The sequence below is a fragment of the Zingiber officinale genome, chromosome 3A (assembly GCF_018446385.1).
Source record: "Zingiber officinale cultivar Zhangliang chromosome 3A, Zo_v1.1, whole genome shotgun sequence".
NCBI classification, from domain to species: domain Eukaryota; kingdom Viridiplantae; phylum Streptophyta; class Magnoliopsida; order Zingiberales; family Zingiberaceae; genus Zingiber; species Zingiber officinale.
In genome coordinates, this window is record NC_055990.1 from 60,711,489 (window position 1) to 60,727,204 (window position 15,716).

Genomic DNA, 15,716 nt, shown 5'->3' on the forward strand with positions numbered 1-15,716 from the left:
CGAAGCCCTTCGCGTATCCCGCTCGTCCAAAGGTTCGCCAGATCTCGAGATCGTCAAGTGTACGATCCTCTATGCGTATCCACACGAACAAACTAGGTGGAGAAGACCAAATAAAGGTGTGCTAGCACCTTAGGTGGTTCGGCCAAGGAGGAGGAGAGGGAGAGGAGAATGAGAGGAGGAAGATGATCACATGAATAAGCCTTGAATTGCATTCACTTACAATTCAAGTGTGTGGGCGGCCACAATTGTAACCCCCTTCTCATTTAATGTGGTCGGCCATTAAAGAGGGGATTTGTAACCTCCATGAGGTGGCACACACATGTGCTAAACTTAATGATGTGTAACACCATTATTGGCCACTTAATGCCAACTCACAAATGAGGTGGCATATAGTCAAGTCAAACTTGACTTTTCATCTTCCTCTCAAGTCAAGTCAAACTTGACATTATAACTCACATGGTTGATCAAATCCAACCATTTGATTCAAGCCAATTTAATATAATGGATCTAATTCATTTAATTAAATTGATTCAATGAGTCATAATCTAAATTAGACTCATTGAACACATGAATCAAATTGAGTCCAACTCAATTAGTTCAATTAGGATTACTCTTAATCCAATTTGATTCATCACATGAATCTAATCCTCTTGGTTCATCATATGAACCTAATCTCCATCTAATTGTCCTTTGGGTGTGACCCTATAGGATCTTGTAACGTTGGCAATGCTTCTAAACCCATTTAGAAGCATAAGTAATGAGCGGTATCTAGCAACACATCATTACTACCCAAGTTACAAGAATGTTGAGATCCAACATCACCTTGTGACTACTAATTGTGACTCCTCACAATATATGACAATGTCCTTCTATCCTAGACATCTAGATTGATCAATGTGAGGCATAGACCTTGTCATCCACTAATCAATCTAAATCTTGAACTCCAAGTAGACTCACTCAATCAAATGAGTTCAACATCTCATATTGACTCATTTGGGCATGGCCATGCACTTAGTGGTCTCACTCTATCAAGAATATCGATGTCACTCCCGTCATATAGGAGGGATAGATCCCATCTACATCACTCACATCCCTCCGCATAATTTGTTACATACCCAGTAATCGCCTTTATAGTCCACCCAATTAGGGTGACGTTTGACGAAACCAAAGTATGTAACTCCTTATGTAGGGATCCATGGTGACTTCAGGTCCAAGGACTAGTAGTCATACTAATAGCCACATGAGAAAGTATATGACACTCATATAACGATCTATGATACTTTTAGTATACATTCTCCAATGCATACCCATTTGTCAACTTGATATCTTTATATCCATGACTTGTGAGATCAAGTCATCGAGTTAACCTACATGCTAGTCTTATTGCATTAACATTGTCCCTGAATGTTAATACTCGACTAGGAATGATTAAGAGTAGTGTTCCCTATATCATCGCACTATCGATTCAACCAATCGATTGATATAAGTAAGAACCTTCTACTCAAGGACGCTATTATACTTAGTTTATTTGGCACCAATACAAGTAAGCATAATAACCAAAAAACCAAATGCCTTTATATTTAAGAATATGATACAATGAGTCCATACAACAATCATCAAAGATTGGCTCTAGGGCTCTAACTAACAATCTCCCACTAGCACTAGTGCCAATCAGTGTAGGCTCTAAGGCCTAATGACCTAGTGTGACCATCATGCTTTCTCTGTGCCAAAGCCTTGGTCAAGGGATCTACGATGTTAGCCTCTATAAGTACTCTACAAATCTTCACATCTCCTCTATCGATAATCTCTCGAATGAGATGGAAGCGTCGAAGTATGTGTTTGGTCCGCTAGTGTGAGCGAGGTTCCTTAGCCTGAGCTATAGATCCATTGTTGTCACAATAGAGCTCAATAGGATCAGCGATACTAGGAACCACCCCATGTTCAGTGATGAACTTGCGGATCCAAACTGCCTCCTTTGCTGCCTCTGATGTAGCAATGTACTCGACCTCTCACTACAAGAAAAACGTCATTCAACAACACTCAAACGACAACGGTTTTATACTAAACCGTTGTCTTTTTGCGTTTTAACAACGGTTTTAACAAAAACTGTTGTCTTTTAGTAATATTTTTGGCCTATGACAACGGTTTTTAAAAACCGTTTTCTATTTATGTTTTTTTGGGGATACGACAACGATTTTTAAAGGGTACGACAATATTTTTTTAAAACTGTTGTCTATGTGCGCTTTTTTGGGATTATGACAACGATTTTTAAAAACCGTTGTCTATTAAGTGTTGTTGAATGCGATTGTTTTTTCTTTCGCCACTTTTTCTCCTTCGTCATTTTTCTGTCTATTAAGTGTTGTTTACGCCTTGTTTTTTTCTGTCTCTTTCCCAAAACCCTACTCTTCACTGCCTCCTCCTCACCGCCCTCTTCGTCACCTCCCTCCTCACCACCCTCTTCGCCGCCTCCCTCCTCACCACCCTCTTCACCGCCTTCTTCGCCGCCTCCCTCCTCACCACCCTCTTCGCCGCCTCCCTCTTCGTCGCCTCCCTCCTCACCACCCTCTTCGCTGCCTCCTTCCTCGCCGCCCTCTTCGTCGTGTCAACTTTCGGCCTCGCCACCTCCTCCTCGCGGCCTCTACTTTCAGCCATCTTCACCGCCTCCTCCTCGTCGCCTCGACTTTCAGCCATCTTTGTTGCCTCCTTCTCACCAACGCCTCCTCCTCGCCACCTCGACATTTCTTTCTGAAACCTGATATTTCTAATGCTGAAACCTGATATTTCTTTCTGTATAGGGAGACTACTGATGCATGGGAAAGCAAAAGGTTATGACCAGCTACATATGGTTCAACAGATGAATTCCCTTTGCGGCAATTGAGGCCAAGGGAAGAGGCCAAGGAGGAAGAGCAGTGATTTGGTGGAAATATTCCCAGATCATGGCCAAGGATGGGTTCAATGTTTGGATCATTGACAGTGATCCAGTATTTCACTCTATCCCTAAACTCTCTAAAGCACACATCAGCATAAGCAGTGAAGTCCTCTCTGCATCACAATGGACACTATCTTAGACATTATTCGAGGAGATGCAAATGAAAGGGTTGTAGTAGAAATGTACACAATTTTTGGGCTCAAGAGTCCAGAATATTCATATTCCAAAGATTGGGGGAGGTCAAAGTGAAGAAGAGTGACATGAGGTTCAATTCCTGCCGGCCAAACACAGTTTGGTAAAATTGTGACTGAAAATTGTTAAGGTATGACCACTATTCTAATTGTACCATATTTCTTGAGTTCATTGATCAAGTTATTATAATACTGCACCCCTTCTGGATTAACTGGCCTTCTACCATCTGCAACATGACACCAATTAGAATAATGTAATGCTTAAACTATTTGGTCAGGAAAATAAATTATTGCAAGGTGAATGCCGACTAGGAATGACTCTGCTCCAGGAGATAGGGAATCTGTAGTCATCCAGGCCCATGTCATGCATCAACTTCACATCTTCCTGCCAACAAGAAAAACCAAAATTTTATATGCCTACAGTTCACAGGATTGCATAATTGCCTAAAAAAAAGAGCAGAATTAGATACTTGTTTTCCACCAATGTGCATAGTCATTCATAAAAAAGAGCAGAATGAAATTGTCATCACTTGTCTTTAATGATCAACTAATGCTCTTCACTCTTCAGTCCTTACTAAAATGATTAAGATATTCTAAAGTTAGATTTCAGCCTGATGAAGAATGTTCTTTGTGACTGTACAATAGTGCAAGCAGAGCAATTAAATGTGCTAGTTGTTGTAAGATTTTTATTGAAAATGTGTGATAATACATATAGTTTGTCGGGAGTAGGTTTATTTGCTGAAATCACTCATTTTACAATTTAACAACAATTAGGAAGTGCATTTCTCGGTGCTCTAGCATTATGTTTAGGCAAACTTATGGAATTAATTTCTATTTTTTTTATCTAACAGAAGTATTAAGTAATTATCTTTACAACCTTTTATTCTTGGACTTTCGTTTACAAAAGTATTTATCCTCTGTTGATGGTAATTTTCTTAGTAGATGAACTATCCAATCTGGCTAACCGGTCATTGTGCATACCTAGTCTTAGCGTTCATCTTTATTTTTAAATTAATAATAAAAGATTCAGTTTAAGTCTAGTCAATCAGTGTCAGTTCCATGATTGTGGATACTATTTTTGTGCCATCATTAGACAATCTAATTCAAGTTTATGATTGCTTCTAGGGTCATTTTGATGACGTTGAAAGAGCACCTATCTTGCCATCTAAACCCCCTAAGGAGACCAAAGAGATGGTAATTTTCTTGTTCTGTCTAAATTTGGCAACATTAAGATATATAAATTGAACACTTCTAAGTGGGAACAATGTCATAATGGACTTTTTAACAGGATGAAAATAAGAGTAAGAAGGGTCTTGCCGAGATATATGAGGTTCGCTGCTTCATTCATGCAAATCATTTTTATTAATCAACTAATGTGTGATACATAGACTATGCTCACTTCTCTCTCTCTCTCTCCTTTTTCTTTGTAATTTAGGAAGAATATACGCAGAAGATGGGTCTAGCTCCAGCTCTTCTTTCTGCTTCTGATAAACTTAAGATTGAGGTATTTTACTTGTCCACTTATTTACTATTCCTATATGGTAAATTTTGTCATAAAAATTTAAACTGAACCCTGGCAATTAGTAGCTATTTTTACCAAAATTATCTGCATTTTTTTCAATTTCTAATTTCAGCTGCTGGTAGGATAGTAATCATAGTTTAGTGATTGATGGCTAATGAGAATGAGAATTTGTATGTCTTAGGTGTCAGTTTATAAGTCTTCATTGACGCATTTTCTTTAAGCTCCTTACAACTGTTGTATTCTCACTATTGAGAAATTATATTGAAACCTCTCAAGCTCTTTGGGTTTTCCCTCCTTTCTGTTTGTTTGACTGGGAAACTTTCTCAGAAGTCCTAATGGAAGATTATTTTATCGATAGATGTCTTTCTTACTGATGCATATAATGACTTTACTTTATAGCCAAAAAAAACTTACATTGGGATATCTGCAATCTGAATTTGTTAATAATACAGATCCACTAGATCTATGGTATTGATCTGCGATAACATCTGGCTGCTTGTGTAGCTTCTCAGCTTTTCTCATACACTTTTTCTTTTATGCCTGCAGGCAACAATGCTATTCAAAAAGATTTCCTTAAAGTTGGATGCGCTGTCTCACTTCCATTTTGCTCCAAAGCCGGTTAGCAATAAAGCTTATCAAGTGTTTAATTCTTTTAGTATTTATTTCTTGATTGACCATAAGTTATGATGTAGGTTATTGAGGACATGTCTATACAAGTCAATGTACCTGCTCTAGCAATGGAAGAGGTAAAAATATCTTTTGGAGTTGTCTTTTAGTTTATGGTAAAAACAGTTTCGAGTCACTGAAATACAATGGTTTTGCAGGTTGCTCCATTGGTCGTCTCAGATGCAGCTATGCTTGCCCTTGAGGAGATTTTTCATGGAAAAGGAAACATCAAAGAAGAGGCAGAGTTAACAAAAAAAGAGAGGAAAAGGAGACGGGCCAACCAGAAAAGAAGATTTAGAAGATTGAAAGGTATCCTTTATTCGCTTATATTTATGGTTCTGCTTATTTTCATGCTTGTCTACAATCTGTGCATAATGGTCAAAAAAATTAGTGGCGAACTTGTGACAGACATGATCCACCACTTAGAATTACATAGTTCTTGTGCGCAGGATTGCATAATTTCATTCTGCTCTTTTTAGGTGTCCTCAAGAGTATTGGGAAGAATGCCGACAAGCTAAAAAAATGAAGAGACTTTAACAAATTAAGGAGCACTAGGAGCTGCAATCCCTCCTCTTCATCGACATTTAAGTAGAAAATCTTGTGTTATATTGTTCTACCTTTGTTTTAATAGTGTTATCATTTTGTTGGTTGCTTATGAAATTTCTTCATAATGTTATAGATATTATTTTTGAATGTTAGAAAATTGTATATTAAATTTTATTTTGAAATTTAGTATTTTGAATGATTTATAATATTGGAAAATTGTGTATTAATTTTTTTTCTAAAAAAGACAACGGTTTTTCACCGTTGTCGTAGATAGTTTAAAACTGTTGTTGAAGACCCTGTTATTAAAGGTAGACGCTCAAAGACAATGGTGAAAAACTGTTGTCTTTGAAGGAAAAGACAACAGTTTTTCACTGTTGTAAAAATGTTGTCTTTGCCTTCAAAGACAATGGTTAAAAACTATTGTCTTTGGGCACCCCTTTTAACAACATGGCCTTTAACAACAGTTCAAAATGGGCTACGACAACGGTGAAAAACCGTTGTTGTTAGGCTTTTTTCTTGTAGTGTCTGTTGTAGAATCAGCGACTGTGTCCTACTTCGAACTCTTCCAGCTCACAGCACACCACCATTTAAGCAAAACATGAACCTTGACTGCGATCGATAATCATCCTGGTCGGTCTGAAATCTAGCATCACTGTAACCCTTTACAGCTAGCTCGTCATTGCCTCCATATATCAAGAAATATTCTTTAGTCCTTCTCAAGTACTTAAGAATATTCTTGACCGCTATCCAGTGACTCTCACCTAGATCTGACTGGTATGTGCTTGTCATGCTCAAAGCATACGAGACATCAGGTCGAGTACATAGCATGGCGTACATGATAGATCCTATGGCTGAGGCATAAGGGATCTAATCCATGCGGTCTCTCTCCTCTCTAGAAGAGGGACGTTGAGTCTTCGAAAGACGCACGCCATGTGACATCAGCAGAAAACCCTTCTTGGAGTTCTGCATGGCAAACAGTAGGAGTACCTTGTCAATATATGTACTCTGACTTAGGCCAAGCAATCTCTTAGATCTATCTCTATAGATCTGTATACCTAGAATGCGAGATGCTTCACCTAAGCCAATCATTGAGAAACAACTCCCTAGCCAGGTCTTGACAGACTGAAGCAAAGGGATGTCACGCCCAATGAGTAGTATGCCATCCACATACAATATAAGGAAGTCAACTGTGTTCCCTACAACCTTCTTGTAGACACAAGGCTCATCTTTATTCTTGATGAAACCAAACTGTTTGATCGCATCATCGAATCGAAGATTCCAGTCCTGAGAAGCTTGCTTTAGTCCATAAATGGACCTATGCAGCTTGCATACTCTGCTAGTATGTTGTGGATCTACAAAACCCTCAGGTTGTGTCATGTACACATCCTCGAGCAGGTTTCCATTTAGAAACGCTGTTTTGACATCCATCTGCCATATCTCATAGTCATGGTATGCTGCAATAGCAAGCATGATCCGAATGGATTTAAACATCGCTACTGGAGAAAAAGTTTCATCATAGTCAATACCATGAATTTGCTTGAAACCTTTAGCTACCAAGCGATCCTTATAGATAAGTCCATTCATGTCAGTCTTTCTCTTAAAGACCCACTTACACCCAATGGATTTTACCCCTTCAGGTGGATCAACCAAAGTCCATACTTGGTTGGAGTACATGGATTCCATCTCGGTTCTCATGGCCTCTAGCCATTTCTCGGAATCTGGTCTCATCACAGCTTCCTGATAGGTGGTAGGCTCATCCTCTATGAGTACAACGTCATCATGGTCAGAAAAGAGAAATGAGTATCTCTCAGGCTGATGACGTACCCTATCAGACCTACGAAGAGGTATGTCTACTTGAACTGGTTGTTGTTCCTCAACTCTTTGTGAAACAACATCATCCACAACACTTTGTGGTTCCAGTTCAACTTCCATCGAAGCTTCAGTGCTATGGTCCGCATCTTGAACTTCTTCAAGATCGAATGTACTCGCACTAGTCTTTCTAGAAACAAAGTCCCTTTCTAGAAAGACCCCAGTCTTTGCCATAACTACCTTGTGCTGACTGAGAATGTAGAAGTAATATCCCTTAGTTTCCTTGGGATATCCAATAAAGTAGCACTTGTCAGATTTGGGTCCTAATATGTCTGAGACTTGACGTCTAACGTAAACCTCACAACCCCAAATCCTCATAAAAGACACCTGGGCATCTCTCCCAGTCCATATCCTATATGGTGTCTTTATCACGGCCTTGGATGGAACTTGATTGAGTATAAAAGCTGTCGTATCTAGAGCATAGCCCCAAAGAAATGTAGGAAGATCTGTGTGACTCATCATAGACCGTACCATATCTACTAGGGTATGATTCCTCCTTTCGGATACACCATTCCACTGTGGTATTCCAGGAGGAGTGAGTTGGGATAGGATCCCACACTCAGCTAGATAGTCATGAAACTCATGGCTAAGGTAATCACCACCTCGATCTGATCGAAGTATCTTAATACTCTTGCCAAACTGGTTTTGTACTTCATCCTTGAATTCTTTGAACTTTTCAAAGGATTCAGACTTATGTGTCATCAAGTACACATAATCATATCTACTGAAGTCATCAGTAAATGTAATGAAGTACCTATAACCGCCTCTAGCAGCGACATTGAAAAGGCCACATACATCACTATGTATAAGTCCTAACAAGTCAGTCGCTCTCTCGCTGTGCCCACTAAAGGGAGTCTTGGTCATCTTGCCTAGTAGGCATGACTCACACGTCTCATAAGATTCAAAATCAAATGAGTCCAGCAAACCATCCTTATGGAGCTGGGATAAGCGCTTGTCATTTATATGACCTAAGCGACAGTGCAAGAGATAGGTTTGGTTCATGTCATTTGACTTGAATCTCTTGGTATTTATGTTATAGATAGGGCTTTCAAGGTCTAGAATGTAGAGTCCGTTCATCAGAGGTGCACTACAATAGAACATATCTTTTAAATAAACAGAACAACATTTGTCCTTTATTATAAAAGAGAAACCTTTCTTGTCCAAAAAAGAAACTGAAATTATGTTCTTAGTTAAAGCAGGCACATAACAACAATCATCCAACTCTAGTATAAGCCCAGAGGGCAGAGATAGAAAATAAGTCCCTATAGCAGCAGCAGCACCCTTCGTCAATGCCCTGCTATTTCTCAGCGCCTGCACATTAGTACAAATGTGAGAAGCACATCCGGTATCTAATACCCATGATGAAGAAATAGATAGATTGACTTCTATAACATATATACCTGAAGTGGAAGTCTCACTTTGCTTCTTCTTAAGATCTTCCAGGTACACCTTGTAGTTCCTCTTCCAATGCCCGGTCTGACCGCAGTGAAAGCAGGTAGCATCCTTGGCGACCCCCTCCTTTAGGCTTCAGTGCCTTGCCTTTGCCCTTGGCTTGGGACTTTCCCTTGCCTTTGGGCTTGCCCTTGCCCTTATGTTTCTGAACCATCAGAACAGAGTTGGGCTTAACCTTCTTAAGGTTGAGCTCAGCAGTTCTTAACATGCTAAGCAGCTCGAGCAGTGACTTGTCAATTTCGTTCATGTTATAATTTAGAACGAATTAACTATAGCTATCTGGCAAGGACTGCAAGATCAGGTCAGTGGCCAGCTCTTGGCCAAGTGGGAACCCCAACCTCTATATGTTCTCAATGTACCCAATCATCTTGAGCACATATGAACCTACGGGAGCCCCGTCTTACATCTTTCACTGAAATAGTGCCTTAAAGATCTCGAATCTCTTATGCCTCACTTGTCCTTGATACAGTTGACGAAGATGTTCAACCATATCGTAAGCACCCATCAACTCGTGTTGCTTCTGAAGGTCAGAGTTCATGGTCGCGAGCATTAGACAGGACACATCTAATGCGTCATCTTGATGCTTCTTATAAGCATCTCGGTTAGCTCGCGTGGCAGTGGCAGGAGGAACCTCCGGAATGGGCTGTTCCAGAATGTACAGTTTACGTTCTTGGGTGAGAACTATTCTCGGATTCCTGTACCAGACTAGGAAATTTGCTTCGTTGAGCTTGTCCTTATCAAGGACAAAATGCAAAGAGAAGGTGTTCGTGTTTGACATGGCAATCTACAATAGAAAAATACAGAAAATAAATATCATATTCTTTTAATCATTTAATTAGGCCTTTAACTAAATGATGCCCCCACTGAATTCTATAATTTAAGTGGGACAAGATCCACATCATACTATGCCTTGAGTTAGCTTTGGCTAAATCACCCAAGACTTAGTATGATCGGTAGGTAACGATTTACCAATTACATCTTTATGCAACTCTTGTTTATAGGATCAAGACCCACATTTATATTAAAACTCGAGTTAGCTTTGGCTAATACGCCCAAGAGTTAATATAAACATGATTTTGTCCTACCTTTCCAACCATTGGATAAATGCCTATAGTTAAACTCGATCCAATTGAGTTAACTAGTTACTCAATCTAATTGAGTTGTACTCACCCATGCGTTGATAGGCGGGACCAAGATTGTCCCTCCGTACCCTACCAAGATAATATGTGTTGCTCTGCTTTGGTAGATTCAACAACACATGTGATTGAGGTAGTGATAGGTACCATGGCATGGTAGGCATTTGAGTTGACGCGATTGAGATCTAATCTAATCTTCGGGTGCATCTTGTACATGATTTAGATCTAATCTAATCGTTAAGGCGCTAATTAACTACTTTACTAGCATGCATCAAATACACACACACAAGTAATTAATTATACTATTTGTGATTAGTCATGGTCCTACTATGATCTTCTCAAGCCAATGAGAAGATCGGATGGTCAACCTAGGGTCAACAGCTTCTCCAAGCTCCTCCCTTTGACCACCTTGTGTTGCTCGCGCCCTCCTCGTAACTCCGTCTCGAGTGGACCTTCCACCGCTCTAATTTTGTACATTACAATTTTGAAACTCAAGTTACATTCGAATCTAAACTAATTTACAACAAGAATAAATGGAGAAAGGCACGACGCGTAGGTCGCGTATCAAGTATACAGCACACACAACACAAATGACGGCGCGCAGGCCGTAATATGAATTACAACACAATTTTCAAATCTAATTTGGGTCTTTTAGGCCATGAATATCACAAAATAATACATAATTCTAAATTATGTATTTTCTATAATTTTTTGTAATTTTTACTACAATTTTATAATTTTATGAGTAAAATTCCCGACGATCCCATTTAGCGATTTTAAGGCGCAATCGCGGAACGAATCCCCTTTGCGGGGCCAGGGGCAGCACCCCTACCTGCAATATAACCATCATGAGTATTCCTAAGTGATCCTACAGTGCCTTAGCCCGTTGTCCCAAAATGATTTGGGGTGAAACCTTGCCGTTTCGGAAAAATCTTCTCGGTAGTCGAAGCCTACAAGTGTCGAAACACTTGTGCTTCGCTTCTACGAGAAAAATACCCATAAAAACCATAAAATTACAGAAAGTTACAGAACTGATATTTTTCTTAAAAATACAAATTAAACTCCTACAAGACTTCGCATGTGGCTCTGATACCACTGTTGGGATTTTCGGGCCGCAAAAATCGCCTTTTTGCATTGCGGAAACCCCGAATCTCCCATGCCACCGGATCCGTGCGAAGTTTATAAACAAAATTTCATGTACGAGTTTACTAAAGCCTAGATCTACAAAGAAAAGAAATTACCCTTGATGCGAAGCCCTTCGCGTATCCCGCTCGTCCAAAGGTTCGCCGGATCTCGAGATCGTCAAGTGTACGATCCTCTATGTGTATCCATACGAACAAACTAGGTGGAGAAGACCAAACAAAGGTGTGCTAGCACCTTAGGTGGTTCGGCCAAGGAGGAGGAGAGGGAGAGGAGAATGAGAGGAGGAAGATGATCACATGAATAAGCCTTGAATTGCATTCACTTACAATTCAAGTGTGTGGTCGGCCACAATTGTAACCCCCTTCTCATTTAATGTGGCCGACCATTAAAGATGGGATTTGTAACCTCCATGAGGTGGCACCCACATGTGTAAACTTAATGATGTGTAACACCATTATTGGCCACTTAATGCCAATTCACAAATGAGGTGGCATATAGTCAAGTCAAACTTGACTTTTCATCTTCCTCTCAAGTCAAGTCAAACTTGACATTATAACTCCCATGGTTGATCAAATCAAACCATTTGATTCAAGCCAATTTAATATAATGGATCTAATTCATTTAATTAAATTGATTCAATGAGTCATAATCCAAATTAGACTCATTGAACACATGAATCAAATTGAGTCCAACTCAATTAGTTCAATTAAGATTACTCTTAATCCAATTTGATTCATCACATGAATCTAATCCTCTTGGTTCATCATATGAACCTAATCTCCATCTAATTATCCTTTGTGTGTGACCCTATAGGTTGTTGTAACGTTGGCAATGCTTCTAAACCCATTTAGAAGCATAAGTAATGAGCGGTATCTAGCAACACATCATTACTACCCAAGTTACAAGAATGTTGAGATCCAACATCACCTTGTGACTACTAATTGTGACTCCTCACAATATATGACAATGCCCTTCTATCCTAGACATCTAGATTGATCAATGTGAGGCATAGATCTTGTCATCCTCTAATCAATCTAAATTTTGAACTCCAAGTAGTCTCACTCAATCAAATGAGCTCAACATCTCATATTGACTCATTTAGGCATGACCATGCACTTCGTGGTCTCACTCTATCAAGAATACCGATGTCTCTCCCGTCATATAGGAGGGATAGATCCCATTTACATCACTCACATCCCTCTGCATAATTCGTTACATACCCAGTAATCGCCTTTATAGTCCACCCAGTTACGGGTGACGTTTGATGAAACCAAAGTACATAACTCCTTATGTAGGGATCCATGGTGACTTCAGGTCTAAGGACTAGTAGTCATACTAATAGCCACATAAGAAAGTATATGACACTCATATAACGATCCATGATACTTTCTCATGGCGGGTTATTCAGTATACATTCTTCAATGCATACCCATGTGTCAACTTGATATCTTTATATCCATGACTTGTGAGATCAAGTAATCGAGTTAACCTACATGCTAGTCTTATTGCATTAACATTGTCCCTGAATGTTAATACTCGACTAGGAATGATTAAGAGTAGTGTTCCCTATATCATCTCACTATCGATTCAACCAATCGATTGATATAGGTAAAAATCTTCTACTCAAGGACGCTATTATACTTAGTTTATTTGGCACCAACACAAGTAAGCATAATAACCAAAAACCAAATGCCTTTATATATAAGAATATGATACAATGAGTCCATACAACAATCATCAAATGATTGGCTCTAGGGCTCTAACTAACACTTTAGAAGGTGGTCCTTGGGGTTAGCCACCCATACATATTCCCCTATTGCCAGGGGACAGCATTGTTTCAATAGATTATCATTTAACACCTCCTGGGAATAAGGTATGATGATCTACTCGAGGGAGTTATAAGTCATTGGGGCTCTTTCTTTATGCACATCCCGATCGAGCGCATCCCCGGAGGATGATGCTTGGGGGCATTCCTCTCAGCTCATATATGTTAGGATGTATACTAAAAGCCTAGCTTTTTGTATGAACATTTATTTTGAAAAGAGAATTACATTGGCCAAATGTCTACATTTAATAAAATGCAGTTGTCCGTTTAATTTATATTGTAGATAACATGGTGTGTGGTATCACACAGAAGATCATGTTATCAGTTCCTTATAATTATAAACAGTAGCTCACAACCAAGATGGATTGGGACAAACCATTGGAATGGTTGTAGTGTAATTTGGTATTAGTTTATCTTGACTATAAAATTATACTAGTACACTATGTGTGTATTGAGCAAGACCATTTGACGTTGTTGCTTTTATACTGACTAAATAAAAGAGCATAACCTCTATTTTTATGGATGTGCGTACTCTTAATCCTGATATAATAACAAGCACATATACTTAGTATTTATTTCTTTGATTTATCAATGGGCGAGATTTAATCATTAAATCAATAGGCCCGATAAGTTGGAAAATAATATTATTTATATGGTGTGTTGTTGATTATAAAAGGAAACGGTGTCCTAGTTATCTAGGTTGATGATGTCCCCTTGAGGAGCTCATAAGGATTGTCATGTAAACCCTACAGGTGGACTTAGTCCGACATGACAATGAAGTTGAGTGGTACTACTCTTGGAGTTAGATATTAATTAAGTTGTCAGTAACTCATTTAATTAATGGTCATTCGATATCTTAAACACATGGAGATTAATGCACTCATGATAAGAAGGAGCCTATAATGTAATATGGGGTAGTTCAATAATAACTCTTTAGTGGTATGAGTTATTATTGATGAACTTGAGTTGGGTGTTCGGGTCAAACACAGGAATCTCAAGCTCATCGGGAGGCCAAAACCAATTCCTCCTCTCGGTCCCTACTGTAGTCTCTATAAAGCCTCGCGTTCACTCGTTTTGATTTTCCTTCTTACCCAAATGAGGGGCCGACCACATTCTTACTTGGTGCCCAAGAAAGAGGCCAGCCAAGCCCTCATGGTGCCCAAGATGTGGGTCGGCCAAGCCATGCTTGGTGCCCAAGCATGGGGCCGACCATACAAGAAGAGAAAAGGAAGTTTTGTTGAAAATAAAATTTCCTTTTAATATTTCTTTTTATAGCTTTCTACAATGGATTGAAAGAGAGATTTTAATTTTGTTAAAATTTTTCCTTTTTTGTAGTTATCTACAATGGTTAAAAGAGATATTTTAATTTTGTTAAAATCTTTCCTTTTTTTGTAGTTATCTAAAATGGTTAAAAGTGATATTTTAATTTTGTTAAAATCTTTCCTTTTTGTAACCAACCATTGTAGGGATAAAAGGAAGATTTTGTTTAAAACAAAATTTTGTTATAATTTTTCCTTTTTTAGCTATTTACAATGGTTTAAAAGAGAGATTTTAATTTTGTTAAAATCTTTCCTTTTTGTAACCATCTACAATAGAAAATAAAAGGAAATTTTATTAAAACTTTCCTTATTAGCCGCTAGCAAAGATTATAAAGGAGTAGGAGGGGATGCTCTAAAAAAACACACACAACCAAGTCTCCTCTTCTAATTTCTTGTGGTCGGCTCTTCCCGCTTTTCCCTTTTCTCTTCACTCTTTTCCCTTTCCTCTTCATAAGGGTCGACGGCACTTGGAGAAGGACCTTCACCTTGTGGCCGGTTGCTTGGAGGAGAAGAAGAAGAAGGAGGAGGCCTCTTCATTTTGTATTCTTTGGTGGCTGAAAGCTTGGAAAAGAAGGAGAAGGTCGGGCATCTTTGTCTTGGTAGATCGTCGCCCACACGACATCCAAGAGGAGGAGAGGAATACAACAGAAGATCTAGAGGTCTTTAGGTTATAGAGAAAGGTATAACTAGTTATTTATTCCGCTGCATACTAGTTTAGTTTTTCTTTGTAAGGATCCTGAAATACCAACACAAGAGGCTAGCAATTTTGTGTTTCGATTTTGTGCTTCGATTTTGTGTTTCGATCTTGTGCTTCAATTGAGGTCTCTTTAGTTAAACCTAGGATTTACTGTGAGGAGTTTAAATGTTCAATTTCTTTGAAAGGCTTTGTCTAGGAACTGGTGGATGATCCCATAACCAAGAAGGGTGAGTGCCCCGCCAACGACCTAAAAGTCAATCCTTGAAATAGATATTTAATCAACTTCTGTAATATGGTTTAACTTCTGATGAACACATGAGTTAAACTTGGAGTAAAAATGTTAAGTTTTGTTTCCAATCCACGTTTAACTTATGAAGAACACATGGTTTGAACTTGGAGTAAAAATGTTAAGTTTCATTTC

General features: G+C 38.9%; 1 protein-coding gene across 1 annotated transcript; it reads left to right on the forward strand.

Moving 5' to 3' along the window:
- Nucleotides 1-3,421: 3,421 nt before the first annotated feature.
- Nucleotides 3,422-5,598, forward strand: LOC122050438 (U3 small nucleolar ribonucleoprotein protein MPP10-like; the record flags this gene model as incomplete). The annotated part of the gene is made up of 7 exons (XM_042611338.1): nucleotides 3,422-3,463; nucleotides 4,246-4,314; nucleotides 4,409-4,450; nucleotides 4,556-4,624; nucleotides 5,189-5,260; nucleotides 5,335-5,388; nucleotides 5,467-5,598. Coding segments are annotated over exons 1-7 (480 nt in total), but the record flags the coding sequence as incomplete, so codon positions are not given.
- Nucleotides 5,599-15,716: the final 10,118 nt, after the last annotated feature.